The sequence below is a fragment of the Nerophis lumbriciformis genome, linkage group LG13, assembly GCF_033978685.3.
Source record: "Nerophis lumbriciformis linkage group LG13, RoL_Nlum_v2.1, whole genome shotgun sequence".
Lineage (NCBI taxonomy): Eukaryota > Metazoa > Chordata > Actinopteri > Syngnathiformes > Syngnathidae > Nerophis > Nerophis lumbriciformis.
Genome location: NC_084560.2, coordinates 39,723,796 through 39,744,972, shown reverse-complemented (window position 1 = coordinate 39,744,972; position 21,177 = coordinate 39,723,796). Strand labels below are relative to the sequence as shown.

At 40.6% G+C, this 21,177-nt stretch overlaps 1 protein-coding gene across 3 annotated transcripts in view; it reads left to right on the top strand.

Annotated features, from left to right (window-relative positions):
- The window catches only part of dgkh (diacylglycerol kinase, eta), a 163,385-nt gene that overhangs the window by 130,255 nt on the left and 11,953 nt on the right, over positions 1–21,177 (top strand). For all 3 annotated transcript variants that reach the window (XM_061970806.2, XM_061970808.2, XM_061970807.2), the window contains 12 exons: positions 2,934–3,068; positions 5,559–5,676; positions 5,781–5,891; positions 8,581–8,677; positions 8,751–8,858; positions 11,136–11,249; positions 11,321–11,455; positions 11,529–11,689; positions 13,617–13,722; positions 15,239–15,331; positions 15,414–15,533; positions 15,655–15,760. In XM_061970806.2, the coding sequence (XP_061826790.2) occupies positions 2,934–3,068; positions 5,559–5,676; positions 5,781–5,891; positions 8,581–8,677; positions 8,751–8,858; positions 11,136–11,249; positions 11,321–11,455; positions 11,529–11,689; positions 13,617–13,722; positions 15,239–15,331; positions 15,414–15,533; positions 15,655–15,760 (1,404 nt within the window). The remainder of the gene's footprint in view (positions 1–2,933; positions 3,069–5,558; positions 5,677–5,780; positions 5,892–8,580; positions 8,678–8,750; positions 8,859–11,135; positions 11,250–11,320; positions 11,456–11,528; positions 11,690–13,616; positions 13,723–15,238; positions 15,332–15,413; positions 15,534–15,654; positions 15,761–21,177) is intronic.

Sequence of the window (21,177 nt, the reverse complement as noted above, 5' to 3'; positions counted from 1 at the left end):
TTAATGTGGGTCACGGGGGTCGGGAGGAAATAACAGGGCATTGAACGTTGCCCCCTGGTGGATAGAACTGACGCAGGTGGAGTTTCCTGTGCTAATAAGGTGCTTGTGCAGCAGCTTGACTCTTTGCTCTGTTGCCGTGGTAACACAGCGTAACTTATCACCATCATTTCTACCTCGCACAAATCCACACTTGAGCAGTGCGAGCAGCTTATTGTCCTCTGGGCACAACTTCTTCCTGTTTATCACCACTTCTTTCCTTTCCTCTTTCCTTCCTTCCTTCCTTCCTTCCTCGCACTCATGTTGCAGACTGGTTTTTGTTTGGTTCCCTAACCTCGCCTCTTCGCTCCACCACAACGCAAATAAGAAAGTGGAAGAATGAAACAGAATTAGGGCTTTGATCCCTTTTTTTGCATTCATTTCAATAAATACTTACACATTCAAAAATATATTTTTATGTATGTTGACGCTTACAAATACTGCATTTTGGTGTTTCTTCTTATCTGATTATGTGCTAGCGTGCTAACGTTTTTAGCTGATTTTGTATGTTTTAACCTAAACATAATTTTTGTTTATTCTTGGCGCCATCTTGGAAGTATGCTAACATTATCATGCTAAAGTTTTATGCTAGATTTGTAGCTAATGTTGTATGTTTACACCTACAAATACTGCATTTTAATACTTGGTTCCATCTTAGAAGTATGCTAACTTGTGCTATGTCATCATGCTAACGTTTTATGCTAGCTTTTTAACTAATGTTGTATGTTAAAATCCAGCCGCTGTTGCTTAGGAGGTGAAGTGTGTCTGTCTTTACTAGCTTCGTCAAAGCATGTTGCTTTTGTAGCTGTTTCAGCAGATTTGAATTGCTAGGATAGGATCTTTGATCCAAGACACAACTTACATTTAACTAAAATGTTCTTTCCTTTGTGGTCGACAAAAGAAAAGTAGTGAGAATATCTCCATGTTAAGAAACTCGGCTTCGGCTCCACCATGATGTCTTTTTAGTAAACACAGACACGCCCCCTCTCACACACACCCACACACACACACACACACACACACACACACACACACACACACACACAGAGCGCGCCTCTTCTCCGTCGCCTCTTCTGCAGCACTCCAATAAAACACACTCAGATCTTTCAGTTTCTAGCCGATACTACATAAAAAATAACGTAAAATTACGCAGTAACGCATCATGTAGTAACGGTAACTGAGTTACTGAATATAAAAAATAACGCGTTAGATTACTGGTTTCCGCCGAAAGTAACGCCGTTAGCGTTAGTCCCAACACTGAGGTTCAACCTAAAAAAACGGTTTATTTTTGGCGTCATCTTGGAAGTAAGCTAACAACACTTATACTAGCATTCTAATGTTTTATGCTAGCTTTTTAGTTAATGTTGTACGTTTACACCTAAAAATACTGCATTTTAATACATGGCACCATCTTAGAAGTATGCTAACTTGTTTGATGTCACCATGCCATACTTGCCAACCCTCACGGATTTTCCGGGAGACTCCCGAAAACCTCCCAGGACAAATTTTCTCCCGAAATTCAGGCGGAGCTGGAGGCCACACCCCCCCCCCCCCCCAGCTCCATGCGGACCTGAGTGACGTGTTGACAGCCTGTTTTCACGTCCGCTTTCCCACAATATAAACAGCGTGCCTGCCCAATCACGTTATAACTGTAGAATGATGGAAGGCGAGTTCTTGGTTTCTTATGTGGGTTTATTGTTAGGCAGTTTCATTAACGTCCTCCCAGCGCGGCAACAACACACAACAACAGCAGTCACGTTTTCGTCTACCGTAAAGCAGTTCGTCTGCCGTAAACAGCAATGTTGTGACACTCTTAAACAGGACAATACTGCCATCTACTGTACATGCATATGTGACAATAACATCTAGGGCTTTTAGAGAGTGCGGTGCACAACTGCGCACACAACAAGGAGACCAAGCAGAATGCATCATCAGAGAGGGTGTTCAGCATGGCTAGAAAAATAGTGACAGAGAATAGAACAAGGATGGACAATTCAACCCTTAACTCAACAATGAGTAGATGAGTGTTATGTGTGTGTATATGTGTAAATAAATGAACACTGAAATTCAAGTATTTCTCATATATATATATATATATATATATATATATATATATATATACATATATATATATATATATATATATATATATAAAATAAAATAAATATATATATATATATATATATATATATAGCTAGAATTCACTGAAAGTCAAGTATATATATGAAATACTTGACTTGGTGAATTCTAGCTGTAAATATACTCCTCCCCTCTCAACCAGGCCCCCAACCACGCCCCCCCCACCTCCCGAAATCGGAGGTCTCAAGGTTGGCAAGTATGCACCATGCTAATGTCAGCATGCTAACATTTTATGCTAGCTTCTCAGCTCAATGTGTATGTTTAAACCTGAAAATCCTGGATTTGGATACTTTGCGCCATTTTAGAAGTGTACCGGCTTCTATCGACCCTGGGCCAGTGGTTCAGGGCACAAATAGCAGGCCCATCAACGTTTTCGTGGGAATTCTCTAGTTTTTCATCACAATTGTTTTTACAGGAAATAATGAAAACATAATTAAACTTTTTCCTAATTGTTATACAAGTATAAAATAAGTTAAGCACTATTTTTGATAGTAATAAGACATATAATGAATAAAGTGTGTACTCACCCACATTACTGCAAGGTTCCAGTGTGAGGAGGGTCAACCGTGTTCATAGTTATTGTTGACTTTGCCATATTGTACTGGGCAGCCAGGACACATTTTATGGGTTTTTGCCCTCTTCGCCATCTCTAGCACACAAATAAGACAAGATATTGCGCTATTTAAATGACATATTAAACAACAGTAATATGTATGATAACAATATATCTAAAAAGGTGTGTGTGTGTGTGTGTGCAGCCATGAAGAGCGTGTGTTTCCCCACCGAGAGGAGGGTGAGTCGCAGCACGCAGTCGTACAGTTCCTTCAGCATCACGCCCTTCACCACCAGCAAGGAGAACCTGCCTGTGCTCAACACGCGCATCATATGTCCTGGTACGTGCGCACACACCACAATACACAAGCAGACAATCATACAGGAGTACACACACACACATGCACACACAGTAGCAGTCCAAAGTTTGGAGACACTTACCCACACTTTTGATGCAGAAAATGTCTTCAACAGATACTGTTTAAAACACACTGTCAGGTTCAAACACTGATGACATCTATTAAACAAGACAAGAGGCAAAGAATTAAACAGAGACAGAATTCAATTTGGACTCAATTGAGGAGAAACGCCTGGACACACTGTACTCTTGTACAGTCTCCAGCACGCTCTGCCAAAAGATTGCACGCCTCCTTCTTTATTTGACTTTCTCCGACCACCTGACCACCGCTTCCACTTCCAGAGGGAAGTGGGTCGTAAACAGCGTTGCCTTTGGTTACAGAATAGTTCAAAAAGAGTTCCATAAAATAGTTCAAAGAAAGTTTGTAAAATACTTCAAAAAGAGGTGCATAAAATAGTTAAAAAAGAGTTCGTAAAATACTTCAGAAAGAGGTCGTCTGGAAATTGGGCAGATCCTTGGTTCTCTCCGCTTTGAAGTCCTTGGGTTAGAACAATATCTTTCTGTTGATTACCATACATGAAAGAACACAGGAACACCTTCATCTTGCTTTCCCCCCTACACAGTGGAGTTTTACGAGCCTTACTCTTGGTAGGTTTCAAAGACAGCTTTTGTCTTCTTGCCTGGAACTCATTTCAACACAAAGTTTTTTGTGATAACTTACAAACAATTATTCTAACACACACATGCTGACTTTGCATTTATATTAGCATTCATGCTAAAGGGCACACACAGATATATCAACACCCATTAGTACACGACCTCACACACACCATGCTAGTACTAGGCGTGTACAAATGATAATAGACACACGTGCTGACACCAGGGTTCGTACGGGTGCTTAAAAACCTTGAAAATGCTTGGATTTTAATGTTGTGTTTTCAAGAGATGTCCGATAATATCGGCCGATAAATGCTTTAAAATGTAATATCGGAAATTATCGGCATCGGCTTCAAAATTATCGCTATCTGTTTCAAAAAGTAAAATGTATGACTTTTTAAAAGGCCGCTGTGTACACGGACGTAGGGAGCGCCAATAAATCTTAAAGGCACTGCCTTTGTGTGCCGGCCCAATCACATAATATCTACGGCTTTTCACACACACAAGTGAATGCAATCCATACTTGGTCAACAGCCATACAGGTCAGACTGAGGGTGGCCGTATAAACAACTTTAACACTGTTACAAATATGCGCCACACTGTGAACCCACACCAAACAAGAATGACAAACACATTTCGGGAGAACATCCGCACCGTAACACAACATAAACACAACAGAACAAATACCCAGAACCCCTTGCAGCACTAACTCTCCCGGGACGCTACAATTTACACCCCCCGCTACCCCCCCCTCCCCGAAAACCCCGCCCCGCCCAGCTCAACCTCCTCATGCTCTCTCAGGGAGAGCATGTCCCAAATTCCAAGCTGCTGTTTTGAGGCATGTTAAAAAAAATAATGCACTTTGTGACTTCAATAATAAATATGGCAGTGCCATGTTGGCATTTTTTTTCCATAACTTGAGTTGATTTATTTTGGAAAACCTTGTTACATTGTTTAATGCATCCAGCGGGGCATCACAACAAAATTAGGCATAATAATGTGTTCATTCCACGACTGTATATATCGGTATCGGTTGATATCGGAATCGGTCATTAAGAGTTGGACAATATCGGAATATCGGCAAAAAAGCCATTATCGGACATCTCTAATTGTAACCATTTTAATGCAATTAACCAAAACGACACAGTTTTAATGTGCTAATATGCTTAATGAAAGGTGACTGAGGTGTTGTGGAACAAACTAAATATTTTACTTTAATTTATTATCCTTATATTATTGTGGGACAGTTTTGTTAATAAATGAGTGAAATTGAGGGTGCGTGTATTTATATCACGTTATGCAGTTTACGAGCACAAATACGGTGTGAATCAGTCCGTGCTGTTCCATGTCATCGAGTGCTGTAATTAAGAAAAAAAACAAGAAACTTGAAAAACAACACAAATGGAGAGAAACACCAATGACATTGAATAGTCACACTGCTTCATTTTCTATGCCCCATTCAGTTCATAACTGCTGCTTCAATGTTAGGCTTAGCTTTTAGCAGATTTTCCCTATTTTTCCTACAGACAGCATTTGGTGAGCTCAAACAACAAGGCTATGGATTGATTCACACTGGTTTTCGCCTTTTGAAGGGTACTTGAATAACTGGAAACTTGATCTTGAAAGTCCTTAAAAGGGGCTTGAATTTGGCCATGGAAAAGGTGTCAAACCCTGTAACACACGCTTAAGTACACTAGATGCTAACTCGCGACACATCAACACTGACATACACACAGATACACACATGGCAGTGCACGCTAACAAAGTAGGCCTTGAACTCACATTGGCTGTCACATGACACATGTCACATGTGCAGGACTGCGGGCGGGTCTGGCAGCCTCCATAGCAGGAAGTTCCATCATTAGCAAGATGCTGCTGGCCAACATTGACCCCTTTGGTGCCACCCCCTTCATCGACCCAGACCTGGACTCTCTGTAAGAACTGAAAACCATCCGCACTGTTATTGCACAATATGTATATCTATATACTGATCTGTATATATATATATATATTTTGATGTCTTTCCTTCATCCACCAGAGAGGGCTACATGGAGAAATGCGTGATGAACAACTACTTTGGTATCGGTTTGGATGCTAAGATCTCCTTGGAGTTCAACAACAAGAGAGAGGAGCACCCGGAAAAATGCAGGTGCGGCGGCCATCTTTCTTTGTCTTGGCACTAAAGTTTGTTTTTGTGTCGTGTTGTGTAGTTTGAGTGTCTAGAAAAGCGCTATATAACACCTACTCAGTGGCCTAGTGGTTAGAGTGTCCGCCCTGAGGCTGGGAGGTTGGGAGTTCAAACCCTGGCCGAGTCATACCAAAGACTATAAAAATGGGAGCCATTACCTCCCTGCTTGGCACTCAGCATCAAGGGTGGGAATTGAGGGTTAAATCACCAAAAATTATTCCTGGGCGCGGCACCGCTGCTGCTCACTGCTCTCCTCACCTCCCAGGGGGGGGGGGGGGGTGAACAAATGCAGAGGACAAATTTCACCACACCTAGTTTGTGTGTGACAATCATTGGTACTTTAACTTTAACTTAAATATAATCCATTGTAATTATTAACTTTATACATTCTTAATATATATATATATATTAGAGATGCGCGGTTTGCGGGCACAACTGCGGAGTCCGCGGATTATCCGCGGATCGGGCGGATGAAATAAAAAAAAAAATTAGATTTTATCCGCGGGTCGGGTCGGGTCGGGCGGTTGAAATTAAAAAAAATTAGATTTTAAATAGATTCAGGCGGGTGGCAGTTAAACCAATTCGGAAATATATATACATAGTTAAATGTTGTTACCCACATACAAAAAAGAAGAAAGAAAAAAAGAGAGATGGACACTTTTACGGAGCGGAGAAGGGACGCCTCGCCGGGGTCCGGGACCGAGGCCCCTTCCCCCGAGAGGGCCCCACCGGGAGCCGTAGCTGAGGCGATCCGCGAGAAGGGCCCGACGCACGTCCAGGGTCACCACCGCGCCCACCGCACCGACACCCCGCCTCGTCCGCCTTCGCCGCGGCCGGCGTCACGCGCAGCAGGTAAGCAGCTTACCTGCCCGCCACCCCTGTTGCCGGGGGCGCGTAACAGGGGTCACTCCGCGCACAGTGCGCTCACGAAAGGGGTGGGGCTCACCCTGGTTGATATAGACAGCAGGATGGTGGCCATGGAAGTCGGAACCCGCTAAGGAGTGTGTAACAACCCACCTGCCGAAACAACTAGCCCTGAAAATGGATGGCGCTGGAGCGTCGGGCCCATACCCGGCCGTCGCCGGCAGCGAGACGCACTTGGAGGTGCGCTCAGCGCGGCTCCCATATGATTGCGCACTGGTGTGCGTCTGGGTCGTGACAGCGTGGCACGCGAATGTCTGTGCTGCATTGGATCAGTCTCCTTTCTTTAACAGGCAAAAGCTTTATAACCTCACTAATGCCTTGCATCGTCTATATTAGATATATAACAACGGGCGGGTGCGGGCGGGTGCGGTTCTGATCAAATGTTAGATCGGGTGGATGGCGGATGGTTGACGACTTTCTGATGCGGTTGCGGATGAAATAATTGCCTATCCGCGCATCTCTAATATATATATATATACATATATATATATATATATATATATATATATATACACACACACACGAGGGACAAGCTGTAGAAAATTGATGGATGGATATATTCATATACACATATTTATATGTATATATACATAAATACACATATATGTATATTAGGGGTGTGGGAAAAAATCGATTCGAATTCAAATCGCGATTCTCACGTTGTACGATTCAGTATCGATTCTCATTTTTCAAAAATCGATTTTTAATTTTTTCCTATTTCTTTTTTTATTAATCAATCCAACAAAACAATACACAGCAATATCATAACAATGCAATCCATTTCCAAAACCAAACCCAACACTGCAATAAACAGAGCAATTGAGAGGAGACACAAACACGACACAGAACAATCTAAACGTAGTGACACAAAAATGAATATTATCAACAACAGTATCAATATTAGTTACAATTTCAACATAGCAGTGATTAAAAATCCCTCATTGACATTATCATTAGACATTTATATATATAAAAAAAAGAACAATAGTGTCACAGTGGCTTACACTTGCATCACATCTCATAAGCTTGACAACACACTGTGTCCAATATTTTCACAAAGATAAAATAAGTCATATTTTTGGTTCATTTAATAGTTAAAACAAATTTACATTATTGCAATCAGTTGATAAAACATTGTCCTTTACAATTATAAAAGCTTTTTACAAAAATCTACTACTCTGCTTGCATGTCAGCAGACTGGGGTAGATCCTGCTGAAATCCTATGTATTGAATGAATAGAGAATCCTTTTGAATCGGGGAAAATATCGTTTTTGAAACGAGAATCGTGTTGAATCGAAAAAATCGATTTATAATTGAATCGTGACCCCAAGAATCGATATTGAATCGAATCGTGGGACACCCAAAGATTCCATCCATCCATTTTCTACCCCTTGTCCCTTTTGGGTACACCCTGGACAAGTCGCCACCTCATCACAGGGCCAACACAGATAGACAGACAACATTCACACTCACATTCACACACTAGGGCCAATTTTTTAATGTTGCCAATCAACTTATCCCCAGGTGTTACTATTTAATACACCGAACGGAGATTAAGAGGGACAGTGAATGATGAAGAGCGTATAGGCGGTGAAGAATTTTATTTTTTTTAAATTCCTGTTTACTTTTGCACATAAGTTGGCCATAATTACAGGTTATAACTTTGTAAATGTGTTATGTGGATCAGTAGGTACGAGTGATTCATCTTATCTTGTTTATTTCCCAGGAGTCGCACCAAGAACATGATGTGGTACGGCGTTCTGGGAACGAAGGAGCTCCTCCAGAGAACCTACAAGAACCTGGAGCAGAAGGTCCAGCTGGAGGTGAGACATGAGATAAGAGGAGGAGGTGGTTCTTAGAGTCTGCCATTAAAACATGCTGCTCCTTTCCTACCAGTGTGACGGCCAGTACATCCCCCTGCCCAGCCTGCAGGGCATCGCCGTCCTGAACATTCCCAGCTACGCGGGCGGGACCAACTTCTGGGGCGGCACCAAGGAGGACGACGTAAGTTGGCTGCTAAAAAAAAAAAAAACCGAAGAAGAATGTTGTGCTGGTTAGAGAGGAAAAGGAGTCCTGCCAGGGGCCCTGCTTTAACATGACCCTGATAGCCTGACAGTTATAGTCCTGCCTGTTTGTTTGTTTAAGGCTCCCGGCGTATTACAACACACACACACACACACACGCACACACATCCTTGTGCTCACACACATATAACGTATATAACCTTTATGTTATGCAACTGCTGTGACAGTATAAAAGGGTGAGGAAATTCCGTTATTGCACACACAATACACAATTAATTCATGTTAAAGTGTAGTTAAATGCATTTTGCAAAAAAGTAATTTGACGTGCGATATTATAAAACACTCTGAAATGCATTTTTAATAATGGAGTGCTTCTCTGCTGTTGCCACAATTAATTACCGTCTGTTTGTGTCACGGCACCATCTAGTGGCCGAGTTCTTACAGTGCAGCTCTTTGATGACTGTACTGTACAAGTGAAGTTTATTTACAAAGGCAACATTTCAAGATTAAATAAATGTAATTCCATCCATCCATCCATTTTCTACCGCTTATTCCCTTTGGGGTCGCGGGGGGCGCTGGAGCCTATCTCAGCTACAATCGGGCGGAAGGCGGGGTACACCCTGGACAAGTCGCCACCCCATCGCAAAGTTAATACTATAATAAAGTAAATATGTCAGAAAATAACGTTTATTTTTTACATTATAAAGGTGTATTTAAAAAAATAAAGCACAAATAGAGAATAAAGAAAAAAATATACCAAAAAAAAATTGTATATGCTAGAAAAGTCTTAAATTTGAATCTGTATGGGAAGTCAAAAGAAAGCTTAGGTTTATGTACCTCAACATAACATTTTTAAAGACATTTTACAACAACAAATAAAGAAAAAAATAAATTATTGTCAAATAAGCGCTTGATTATATGTGACTATTTTCTTACATAAATGTTTTCCAACAAGGTAAAAAATCTGAATATGAAGAAGAAAAACATTGTCATAAAGATATTTATTTTACAGTTAGATTTACTACTGAAAATGTTGTCTATGTCTTGCTGTAAGGCAACATTTCAAGATTAAATAAATGTAATTCCATCCATCCATCCATTTTCTACCGCTTATTCCCTTTTGGGTCGCGGGGGGCGCTGGAGCCTATCTCAGCTACAATCGGGCAGAAGGCGGGGTACACCCTGGACAAATCGCCACCCCATCGCAAAGTTAATACTATAATAAAGTAAATATGTCAGAAAATAACGTTTATTTTTTACATTATAAAGGTGTATTTAAAAAAATAAAGCACAAATAGAGAATAAAGAAAAAAATATACAAAAGAAAATTGTATATGCTAGAAAAGTCTTAAATTTGAATCTGTATGGGAAGTCAAAAGAAAGCTTAGGTTTATGTACCTCAACATAACATTTTTAAAGACATTTTACAACAACAAATAAAGAAAAAAATAAATTATTGTCAAAAAAGCGCTTGATTATATGTGACTATTTTCTTACATAAATGTTTTCCAACAAGGTAAAAAATCTGAATATGAAGAAGAAAAACATTCTCATAAAGATATTTATTTTACAGTTAGATTTACTACTGAAAATGTTGTCTAGATCTTGCTGTAAGGCAACATTTCAAGATTAAATAAATGTAATTCCATCCATCCATCCATTTTCTACCGCTTATTCCCTTTGGGGTCGCGGGGGGGCGCTGGAGCCTATCTCAGCTACAATCGGGCGGAAGGCGGGGTACACCCTGGACAAGTCGCCACCCCATCGCAAAGTTAATACTATAATAAAGTAAATATGTCAGAAAATAACGTTTATTTTTTACATTATAAAGGTGTATTTAAAAAAATAAAGCACAAATAGAGAATAAAGAAAAAAATATACAAAAATAAATTGTATATGCTAGAAAAGTCTTAAAATTTAATCTGTATGGGAAGTTAAAAGAAAGCTTAGGTTTATGTACCTCAACATAACATTTTTAAAGACATTTTACAACAACAAATAAAGAAAAAAATAAATTATTGTCAAAAAAGGGCTTGATTATATGTGACTATTTTCTTACATAAATGTTTTCCAACAAGGTAAAAAATGTGAATATACAGAAGAAAAACATTCTCATAAAGATATTTATTTTACAGTTAGATTTACTACTGAAAATGTTGTGTATGTCTTGCTGTATTGTGTGGCGTGTGCAGCATCATGATGTTGCTAACATTTCCACCCTGACAGACAATAACGATTCAAACCTGGTCCTTTGCAGATTTTCTGCGCTCCGTCGTTTGACGATAAGATCCTGGAGGTGGTGGCTGTGTTTGGCAGCATGCAGATGGCCGTTTCCCGGGTCATCAAGCTGCAACATCACCGTATAGCGCAGGTCGGAACCCTTACCGAGTACTACCTGGTTCAAAGGTGGACACCTCACTGACGTACGCTTTTAAAAACCAGTGCCGGACGGTCAAGATCACCATCCTGGGCGACGAGGGCGTTCCCATCCAGGTGGACGGCGAGGCGTGGATCCAGCCGCCTGGAGTCATCAAGCTCCAGCACAAGAACAGAGCCCAGATGCTCACCAGAGACCGGGTGAGCAAACGCCGTCTTCTGCCGACGTGCTTCTGGAACACGGTGACATTGCCTCCTCTGCCGCCCCCTGCAGGCCTTCGAGAACACGCTCAAGTCGTGGGAGGACAAGCTGAAGTACGACAAGCCTCCCCTGCGGCCTCACCTCTACCCGCAGCAGTCTGTGGACCTGGCCTCGGAGGAGGAGGCCGCCGTGGTGCAGCTGTGCGCCCGCGCCGCAGAGGAGCTCATCACCAGGTCACTACCATACCAGACAGTAGATCCTTGCTCTTTCAAATGTACAGTCACACAACATCACGTCTTGTCCATAGGGATGGCTACCGACTTCGGAACCTTTAAGGCGCCTGTCGGTACTACCGGGTATAGAACGGTGCCATATATCAATCAGACAAACTTCCTCGAAGTAACGTTGCAATTTTCAACACCGCCAAATAGGGGTGTAACGGTACACAAAAATGTCGGTTCGGTACATACCTCGGTTTAGAGGTCACGGTTCGGTTCATTTTCGGTACAGTAAGAGGCGGTATAGCTCGGTTGGTAGAGCGGCCTTGCCAGCAACTTGAGGGTTGCAGGTTCGATCCCCGCTTCCGCCATCCTAGTCACTGCCGTTGTGTCCTTGGGCCACCTGCTCCCAGTGTCACCCACACTGGTTTAAATGTAACTTAGATATTGGGTTTTACAATATAAAGCGCTTTGAGTCACTTGAGAAAAAGCGCTATATAAATGTAATTCACTTCACTTCACTTCAAAACAACAAAATATACATTTTTGGGTTATTTATTTACCAAATTTGCAAAATCTTCCACCAAAAATATTTTTCTTAGTGGAATATTTAATGTGAAGTAATGGGAACCTTGGATAGGTCAATAATTCATAATAACATTGATTTTGATTCAATATTGTTTTGAGCCATGACAGTTTGAAAGAAAAAAAAAAACAGCTTTGTTTTATTAGTCAACATTGCAACTTTTTCTAAATTACATTTAACCTTTAAGCTTTTTTATTTCACTTTTGTTATGTTTTTGTTTATTTTAATAGTATTTTTAGAATGTGCCGTGGGCCTTTAAAACATTAGCTGTGGGCCGCAAATGGCCTCCGGGGCACACTTTTGACACCCCTGCTATAGATAATAAAAAATGTAATGTGATAAATCTATGGATAAAAAGCAGAGCCTGGCGACGCATGCGCGTTTATCATAACTCTCTCTCTCTCTCTGTCTCTGCCCCTCTCTCACCAATGCTGCTGCGTGCACAATTTGTTTTGTTTTTAACCCCTTCTTAACCCTGAACGTACATTGAAAATACACGCAACCCTAACTCAAAATGCTGGACATTTGAGGCATTTAAGAAACTCCGCCCTGACAGCTCCGCAAAAGAGGACATGTCCGGTGAAAAGAGGACGTATGGTCAGTCTATCGTGCAAACGTAAAATAACACTTCCAAAATGCACTAACTTGCTGCTAATTTACATTGTATTTGCCATAGACAGGCTACTATTAGCATTCGCGATATTACATGGCGATTTCAACACCTCCAAATTTGGTAGAAAATAAAAGATGAATGTTACAATCCAACAGCTGTAGTGTAATAAGCATATGACTTCCAGTATAAACATTTTGTAGGGCGCAACATAACACATTCAGCTTGCTGGAAAAAAGCTAGTTCTGAGTTAGACAACATACCATAGATACAGCACTGCCATCTAATGTCTTGGAAGTGCAACTGCATTGAGACTCATGTAATGTAAACAAGATCTAACAACTGGACAGCACAGTTATTATAATCAGCTCATTTTTCAATGTCACATTAAGAAATTAAATGTTATCATCAAACAATTAACATTTGATAAAACATTCACAGTATCGATTCCCCTGTACTGGGAATCGGTTTCGAATCAGTACAAATGTGAACGGAAAGCATCTTCCTTCTGGTCAAAGTTGAGTGAGTTGTGAGACAGCGCCCTCTGCTGGATTCATAGCTGTAGCATTTGTTCCCCCCCCCAGCCATTGAACTGCTTTCTACAGACGTTACCGTTAAAAAGTAATTATTTTTACCATTTGAAGCAGAAAAAGCACTAAAAGGCGAGGATCTACTGGATTTATTTGTATTAATGATTGTTTTCCAAAGGCAAGTGACTGACCTTCACGTCTGTGTTGGCACTGCAGGATATGCGAGGCCGCTAAGACCAACGGGCTCTTAGAGCAGGAGCTGGCACACGCCGTCAACGCTGCGTCGCACGCCATCAACAAGACGCACCCTAAGTTCCCTGAGGTAAAAAAAAAAAAAGAAGATAGCCACCTTTGAAATGATACACAAATATTTTTAACAGGTTGTCACAAGAATGTTTTAAAAAAATAATCATTTCAAAATAAGTACTTGGTAGGTTTCAGAGCTAGATTTCATTCTGTGGTTCTAGTCTGTAATATATTAATACAATGATGATTGTTGTTTCTACACTGCAAAAAGTGAAATCTAAGTAAGATGAAATATCTCAAATAAGGGTGATATTTGCTTATTTTCTGTCTGATAAGATAATTCTTCTCACTAAGCAGATTTTATGTTAGAGTGTTTTACTTGTTTTAAGGGTTTTGGTCCTAAATGATCTCTGTAAGATATTACAGCTTGTTGCTGAGATTTGATGACCTATTTTGAGTAAAACATGCTTGAAACTAGAATATCAAATGTTGCAAAGCTGTGTCATCAACACTCACAAGTATAAAACTACTTTTTTAAAGTAATAATTTCTTACTTCAAGCATGAAAAAAAAAATCATGATGCCGAGCGCATATCATTACGTCAAGAATATTTTATTTAAGAATATTTTTCAACATATTGAGCAGAGGTCTAATTTTTTTTTCTACCAAGAAAGTGCACTTGTTATTAGTGAGAATATACTTATTTTAAGGTATTCTGGGGTTCATTGAGGTTAGCTAATTGTACTTGTTTTAGAAAGTCTTGACAAGCCGAATTTTCTTGTTCTATTGGCAGATAATTTTGCTTAGTTCAAGTAAAATACCCCTCATTTTTGTATTTTTTTTTCTTGTTTTTGAACACTGACTTTTTGCAGTGTAACCCTTTAAAACAGATAAAATACTCAAACTAAAACACTTCTAGTGAATCGTAAAGAAACACAAAGCATACAAAATAATGGCTTTTCTAACAGTGTGTCTATTTATTTTAGTTATGTACAAAAAAAAATTGGTCAAAACATTTCAGTGTGTGTTTATGTAACCTTTTGAGCACATTCAACAATACAAGAGTCATTTTGGTCATGATAACTGTGTAATGAAATGTCCATATCGTAGCTAATTGTACTTGTTTTAGAAAGTCTTGACAAGCCGAATTTTCTTGTTCTATTGGCAGATAATTTTGCTTAGTTCAAGTAAAATACCCCTAGTTTTTGTATTTTTTTTTTCTTGTTTTTGAACACTGACTTTTTGCAGTGTAGTATGCAGATATCAATGATACTGACTTTTTAAGTATTTAGTTTTTATTTTCAAATAATCCCTCCCGTGAAAAATGATTTCTGCATAGAAAATGACACTAAAAATCATTTCAAAAATCCAAACTAAAGCTTTTTTTAAAATGTCTTTAATTGTGTGAATGCTCCAAAATGTTCACACTACCTTCCACATTTTACACCCGATTAAAAACCCTTCCAACTTCAAACTTTTCAGCCTATACAGGAATCGCGGGCTTTCCCTTGACAAATTCCAAAAATTCCCAGAATTTCAGGTTTTCCGGGACATTTTTCCCATTAGCAACAATTGTGGTTTGTCTGGTCCAGAGTCTGTCCAGGAACACGGCCATCGAGGTGGCCAGCACCGTCAAGGCTCTGTACAACGAGACTGAGTCGCTTCTTGTGGGCCGCGTCTCTCTGGTGAGTCATCAAGGCTTTCCTTTCCTCTCCCACATCCACCAATGAATGTGCGACGTGCAACGAGGACAACTTTCCCCCGTAGCAACTGGACCCACCGGAGGAGGAGGAGCTGTCCGCCGCGCTGCAGAGTCTGGAGCTGGCACTGGCCAAACTGGGAGAGATCCAGTGGCTCTACCACATCCTGCAGCCCAACGACGAAGAGGTGAGCGCCACATGAGAGACGCCATCAGGCGAGCTTCTGCATGCGAGGCGTAGCTTTCCACGTCGCGAGTGGGCGGGCGAGCTAAACGAAAGGCTATAGGTTGACTGTGCTTGTGCACCAGGACCCCTCTCTGGGTTACGGCAAGAGGAACAGTCGCGGCGGCGTCTTTCGCATAGTGCCCAAGTTCAAGAAGGAGAAGGCGGCCAAGAAGACCAGCCCTCAGTCAGGTGAGGCCACGCCCACTTCCTACAGCAGCCCCCTTTGGTGGGAGACAAGGAGTCGGCTTCTGTCCCTCACCGTGCAAAAACACTGGACAAAAGTATTGGGACACGTGGCAGGAAGTGAAATGTAATATTATTTATGTAACCACAGCTTCTTAAAAACAACATGCCCATTTTGTGAGCTTGGAGGTTTGCTCCTGCTGTAACCATGAGAGGCTTGGCCAGACAATGAAGGGACTTAGAACACTTCCCAGGGGAACACCACGGGAAATGATTGATACTCCAGGGTTAAAAACCCCGTACATGTAATCAGTGCTGTGTGATTAAGGATGTAACGATAAATAGAATAATGATAAACCACGGTAAAACTCCCGATGGTTAGTATTAGCATAAAGTCGTGATTGCTAACCACACTTGCGAGATAGCGCGAGCTGGCTTAAATACCTTCATGATCACATGGATCTGCCCTAAAACTGATATGAGACAGTGTAAACACGTTGTAGGGCGCAACATAACACATTCAGCTACTTCCTAGTTAGACAACATGGCATACATAGTACTGTCATCTAGGGATGTCCGATAAATGCTTTAAAATGTAATATCGGAAATTATCGGTATCGGTTTCAAAAAGTAAAATGTATGACTTTTTAAAACGCCAATGTGTACACGGACGTAGGGAGAAGTACAGAGCGCCAATAAACCTTAAAGGCACTGCCTTTGCGTGCCGGCCCAGTCACATAATATCTACGGCTTTATACACACTCACAAGTGAATGCCAACATACTTGGTCAACAGTCATACAGGTCACACTGAGGGTGGCCGTATAAACAACTTTAACACTGTTACAAATATGCGCCACACTGTGAACCCACACCAAACAAGAATGACAAACACATTTCGGGAGAACATCTGCACCGTAACACAACATAAACACAACAGAACAAATACCCAGAACCCCTTGCAGCACTAACTCTTCCGGGACGCTACAATATACACCCCCCGCTACCCCCACCACCACCTCAACCCTGCTCCCCCCCCCCCCCCCCCCCCCAACCCCACCCACCTCAACCTTCTCATGCTCTCTCAGTGAGAGCATGTCCCAAATTCCAAGCTGCTGTTTTGAGGCATGTTAAAACAAATAATGCACTTTGTGACTTCAATAATAAATATGGCAGTGCCATGTTGGCATTTTTTTCCTTTACTTGAGTTGAAATTGTTCTTTTATTTTGGAAAAATAAAATTCCACGACTGTATATATCGGTATTGATTGACATCGGTATCGGTAATTAAGAATTGGACAATATCGGATATCGCCAAAAAAGCCATTATCGGACATATCTACTGCCATCTAATGTCTTGGAAGTGCATCCGCATTGCAAATGAGACAAATGTAATAATAAAACAAGATATAACAACTGGACAGCAGTAAATCAGCTCATTTTTAAATGTTACATTAAGAAATACAATTTCATTATTAAACAATTGGTACCGTTGAGTTCCAGTGTCGATTACCAGGTACCGGCAAATGGCTATATCGGTTCAAATGGGTATATCGTGATGTAAAATGATCTATATTGGGATAAATATGTTTGTCCATATCGCACAGCACTACCCAGCTATTATTAGTATTGAGGATTTGGCAAAAGCAGGTTTTAATTCTTGTGAGCATGCAGTAAAACTAGGGGTGTAACGGTACGTGTATTTGTATTGAACCGTTTCGCTACGGCGGTTTCGGTTCGGTTTGGAGGTGTACCGAACGAGTTTCCACACGGACATATTAAGTAGCGTAACGCACATTGTGTAAACAATGCACACCGAGGCACAACACACGGCATGCTAGCAGCTAACGGGCTAGGACAACATGTAAAAGCCAGAGCTGGAAGACCCTCCTGCCTCGTTAAGATCTCCCGTTTGGCAACACTTTGGCTGCGCGATACAACAATGGAGAACGGAGGTTTGCCGACATTGTTCAGCGTCAAACATGCTAACCCATTTGAAGCATCACCACCGCATTCAAGCAGCCTCTCCTCGGCGAGTCAGGCAGGGCTACAGCAATAACAAATGTTTTTATAGCAGCAGATATAAGACCATATTGCATTTAAAACTAGATTTTGACCCACTTCTATGGTGGAAGAACAATGAGCCCATATATCCTCTTACTGCCAAATTAGCCAGGCTGGGGGGGGGGAATAAAAGTTAATCTGAGGCTGAGTTGACTTGAAACTGTTTAATGTTGCACTTTTTATATGTAGAAGAAAAGTTTTGTCATTTTATTTAATCTGAGCAACAACTTGAGGCAGTTTAATGTTGATTAATGTGGACCCCGACTTAAACAAGTTGAACAACTTATTGGGGTGTTACCATTTAGTGGTACGGAATATGTACCAGTGTTTCCCACACATTCATTTATTTGTGGCGGCCCGCCACGAAAGAATTACGTCCGCCACAAATGGATTTTTCGGCTTTTGACTCGCTCGACCGCTCATAAAAGCAATGGGACTCTGTCTGTGAATGTACCTTGTAGTTACAACTCCGGTGCAGTAGGTGGCGGTAGCCTACTATGCATTGTAACTCCGCCAATAGCACTTAATTCACCTGGTGGGCCAGAAGAAGAAGACGAAGACGACGACGGACGGACGGACGGACGGACGGGATCAAAATACGACGGTAATATAGGTTATAGGTAGATAGGTTATAGCTGCATCGCTCGCGGCTCGTCATATATTTAACGTTAATCCGTGATTTCACCGAGCGTTTCACTGACGGTGAGCAGCCTGACGCTGCTTCATTAACACCGCCGCTGTTTGACGGACGTAATAACAATCACCTGTTTTCATACCGACGAGCTAACGTGTCCAGGTTATAACCCTGTTGTCAATAAACACACGTGGAGACGGTGCTTCAGACACTACATTAATACTCAAGCTAAAATGTCCACTGTCCACTGCAGCATGTGAATGCAATGAAAAGAATAAAATCTGAGCCAACCAGCTGTTAAAATGTTGTCCGGGTTAATGTTTTGGCCATTAAAGGCCCTTCATTTCAAGATTTCAACTGTGATCGGGCTTTAAACAGGTGGCTGACCTGTTCAGATGGGTGTAACTGCTACTGGTCAAATAATGTGAAATAGCATTTAATTTTGCATGTATGCAATGCCATTTAAATGTAATTATAGATAATAATAATAATAAATACTGTGTAGTGTTGGAAATAGTCAACGGGAAGGATTTTAGTAAGATATAAGCCATGAGCACTACACAGCCAGAAAAAAACCTAGGCAGGACAAGTAAAAATATTGGGGCAAGTAGATTTGAGAAGTCGGGCAAGTAGAAAAATTAGGGCGGAGGGAACAGGTGAGACTCAGCAAACACTGAAAAATAAAGCAGGGTCAGATCAGAAATGCACTTTTCTCATGAAAAGGGTCCTAATTTATATTCTTATGTGCCTTATAGAGAGGACCACGACAAAACATACACCTCTGCCTCTGTTTCACTTTATGTTGCTGGTAAATAATATGGTTGTAGTAGTAGGCTAAAGTTCAATTATTTAGTATGCACTAATTAAAGGGGCAGAGCTTTAAGAGACATTTTAGCTTTTATATTTTATAAGATATATTTTTTGTAAGAACCACAATTAATAAATATATTTCAGTGAATAACTAATTGTTCAAATCTGTATATAAATATGTACATAAAGTGTTGTAATTATATTCCAACTCCGCGTTCTTCTTGGTCATCGCCGCTGCCGCCGCCACCCCCCGCCCCCCGACCACCACAAATAGATGCCTGTCCTGTGGGAAACACTGTGTACTGTACTGTGCAATCTACTAATAAAATCTCAACCAATCAATCAAAAAAAAAAGCACTTTATATGTAGAAAGGTTTTGTTAAGAAACCATTCTGAGCCTTATCTTATTTAGTTTTTATTTGATATATGTTGATGACATTAACCCTGGCAATGGACCCTGTGTGTATATGTATGTTATGCCATTGTTTACAAATTTGGTAAATAAATAACCAAAAAAATTTATATTTTGTTGTTTTCTTACTGTACCGAAAATGAACCGAACCGTGACCTCTAAACCGAGGTACGTACCGAACCGACATTGTGTACCGTTACAGCCCTAAGTAAAACTTGTGGACATGTGACTAGAAAAGACACACACACGCTAACGTTAGCTCACCTCGTTGCTGCAGTATTGACTCTTGGCTCAGTTTCTCCCGCTGCCCTCAGTCTCCTCTTGGATAAACGTGCCTGGAGAAGTAAACGCAGGAGAACCTCGTGAGCCGCACATCCTTGTTGTGTTCAACGCGGCTGTCGTTACTTTTGAGCCGTGCTGTTCTGAAAAGCCACCTCTTAGCATCCATGTTTTTGTGTTATTACCTGCTCGCCAGCCGGATTAATTAGCTTTTGCTGGCTAATAGGCCAATGTCAGCGTTAGAGCATACTTGTCAACCTTGAGACCTCCGATTTCGGGAGGTGGGGGGTGGGGGGCGTGGTTAAGATATATATATATATATATATATATATATATATATATAAAAGAAATACTTGACTTTCAGTGAATTCTAGCTATATATATATATATATATATATATATATATATATATATATATATATATATTTTATTACATATACATATATATATATATATATAACTATATAAATAAAATAAATACTTGAATTTCAGTGTTTATTTATTTACACATAGGGGTTGAATTGTCCATCCTTGTTCTATTCTCTGTCACTATTTCAGAACACACACATTATACAAATATACATTATAAAATCAATAAGAAAACAGGAGCTCTAATTTGGGAGTCTGAATTAGGATCAGAAGTTCCTATATAAACATTGCGCACTCACGTCGCCTTTTTGTATTGATTACTGCAGCTGTGCACTGGATTCATTCACAAATACGAACTACAACTCACAAACACTTTAGAGTTAGGCTCCACCATCAGAATGTGTACTTAAACTTATAAAGATCACATGGATATTATTCAGTGAGTTGATTCACCAAAACTAACCTGTTATACAGGAGGAAAAAGCACACAGGACGTTTCAATTGTTCACAGACTGGTCGCTCTCATCAGAATGACTAGACACGTCCGGTCTGCAGGTGATAGCATTCAATTGGGAAGAAACGCCCTACTGCCCCCTACTGACCAATGTGAATACTGATAAATGTGTAATGACAGCTCCAAAAACGAATTCAAACCACAAAATAAAATAAATGAATCAACACAAAAATGTGACACATTATGGGTGGGTCACATGCATGTACAGTAGATGGCAGCATTGGCGTTGTTAGGCCTATTTTATGGGGGCTCAAGCCCCCCTAAAATGCTCTTAAGCCCCCCTAAATAATTTGGTGTTTTATGTATATACACACATATATATATATATATATATATATATAT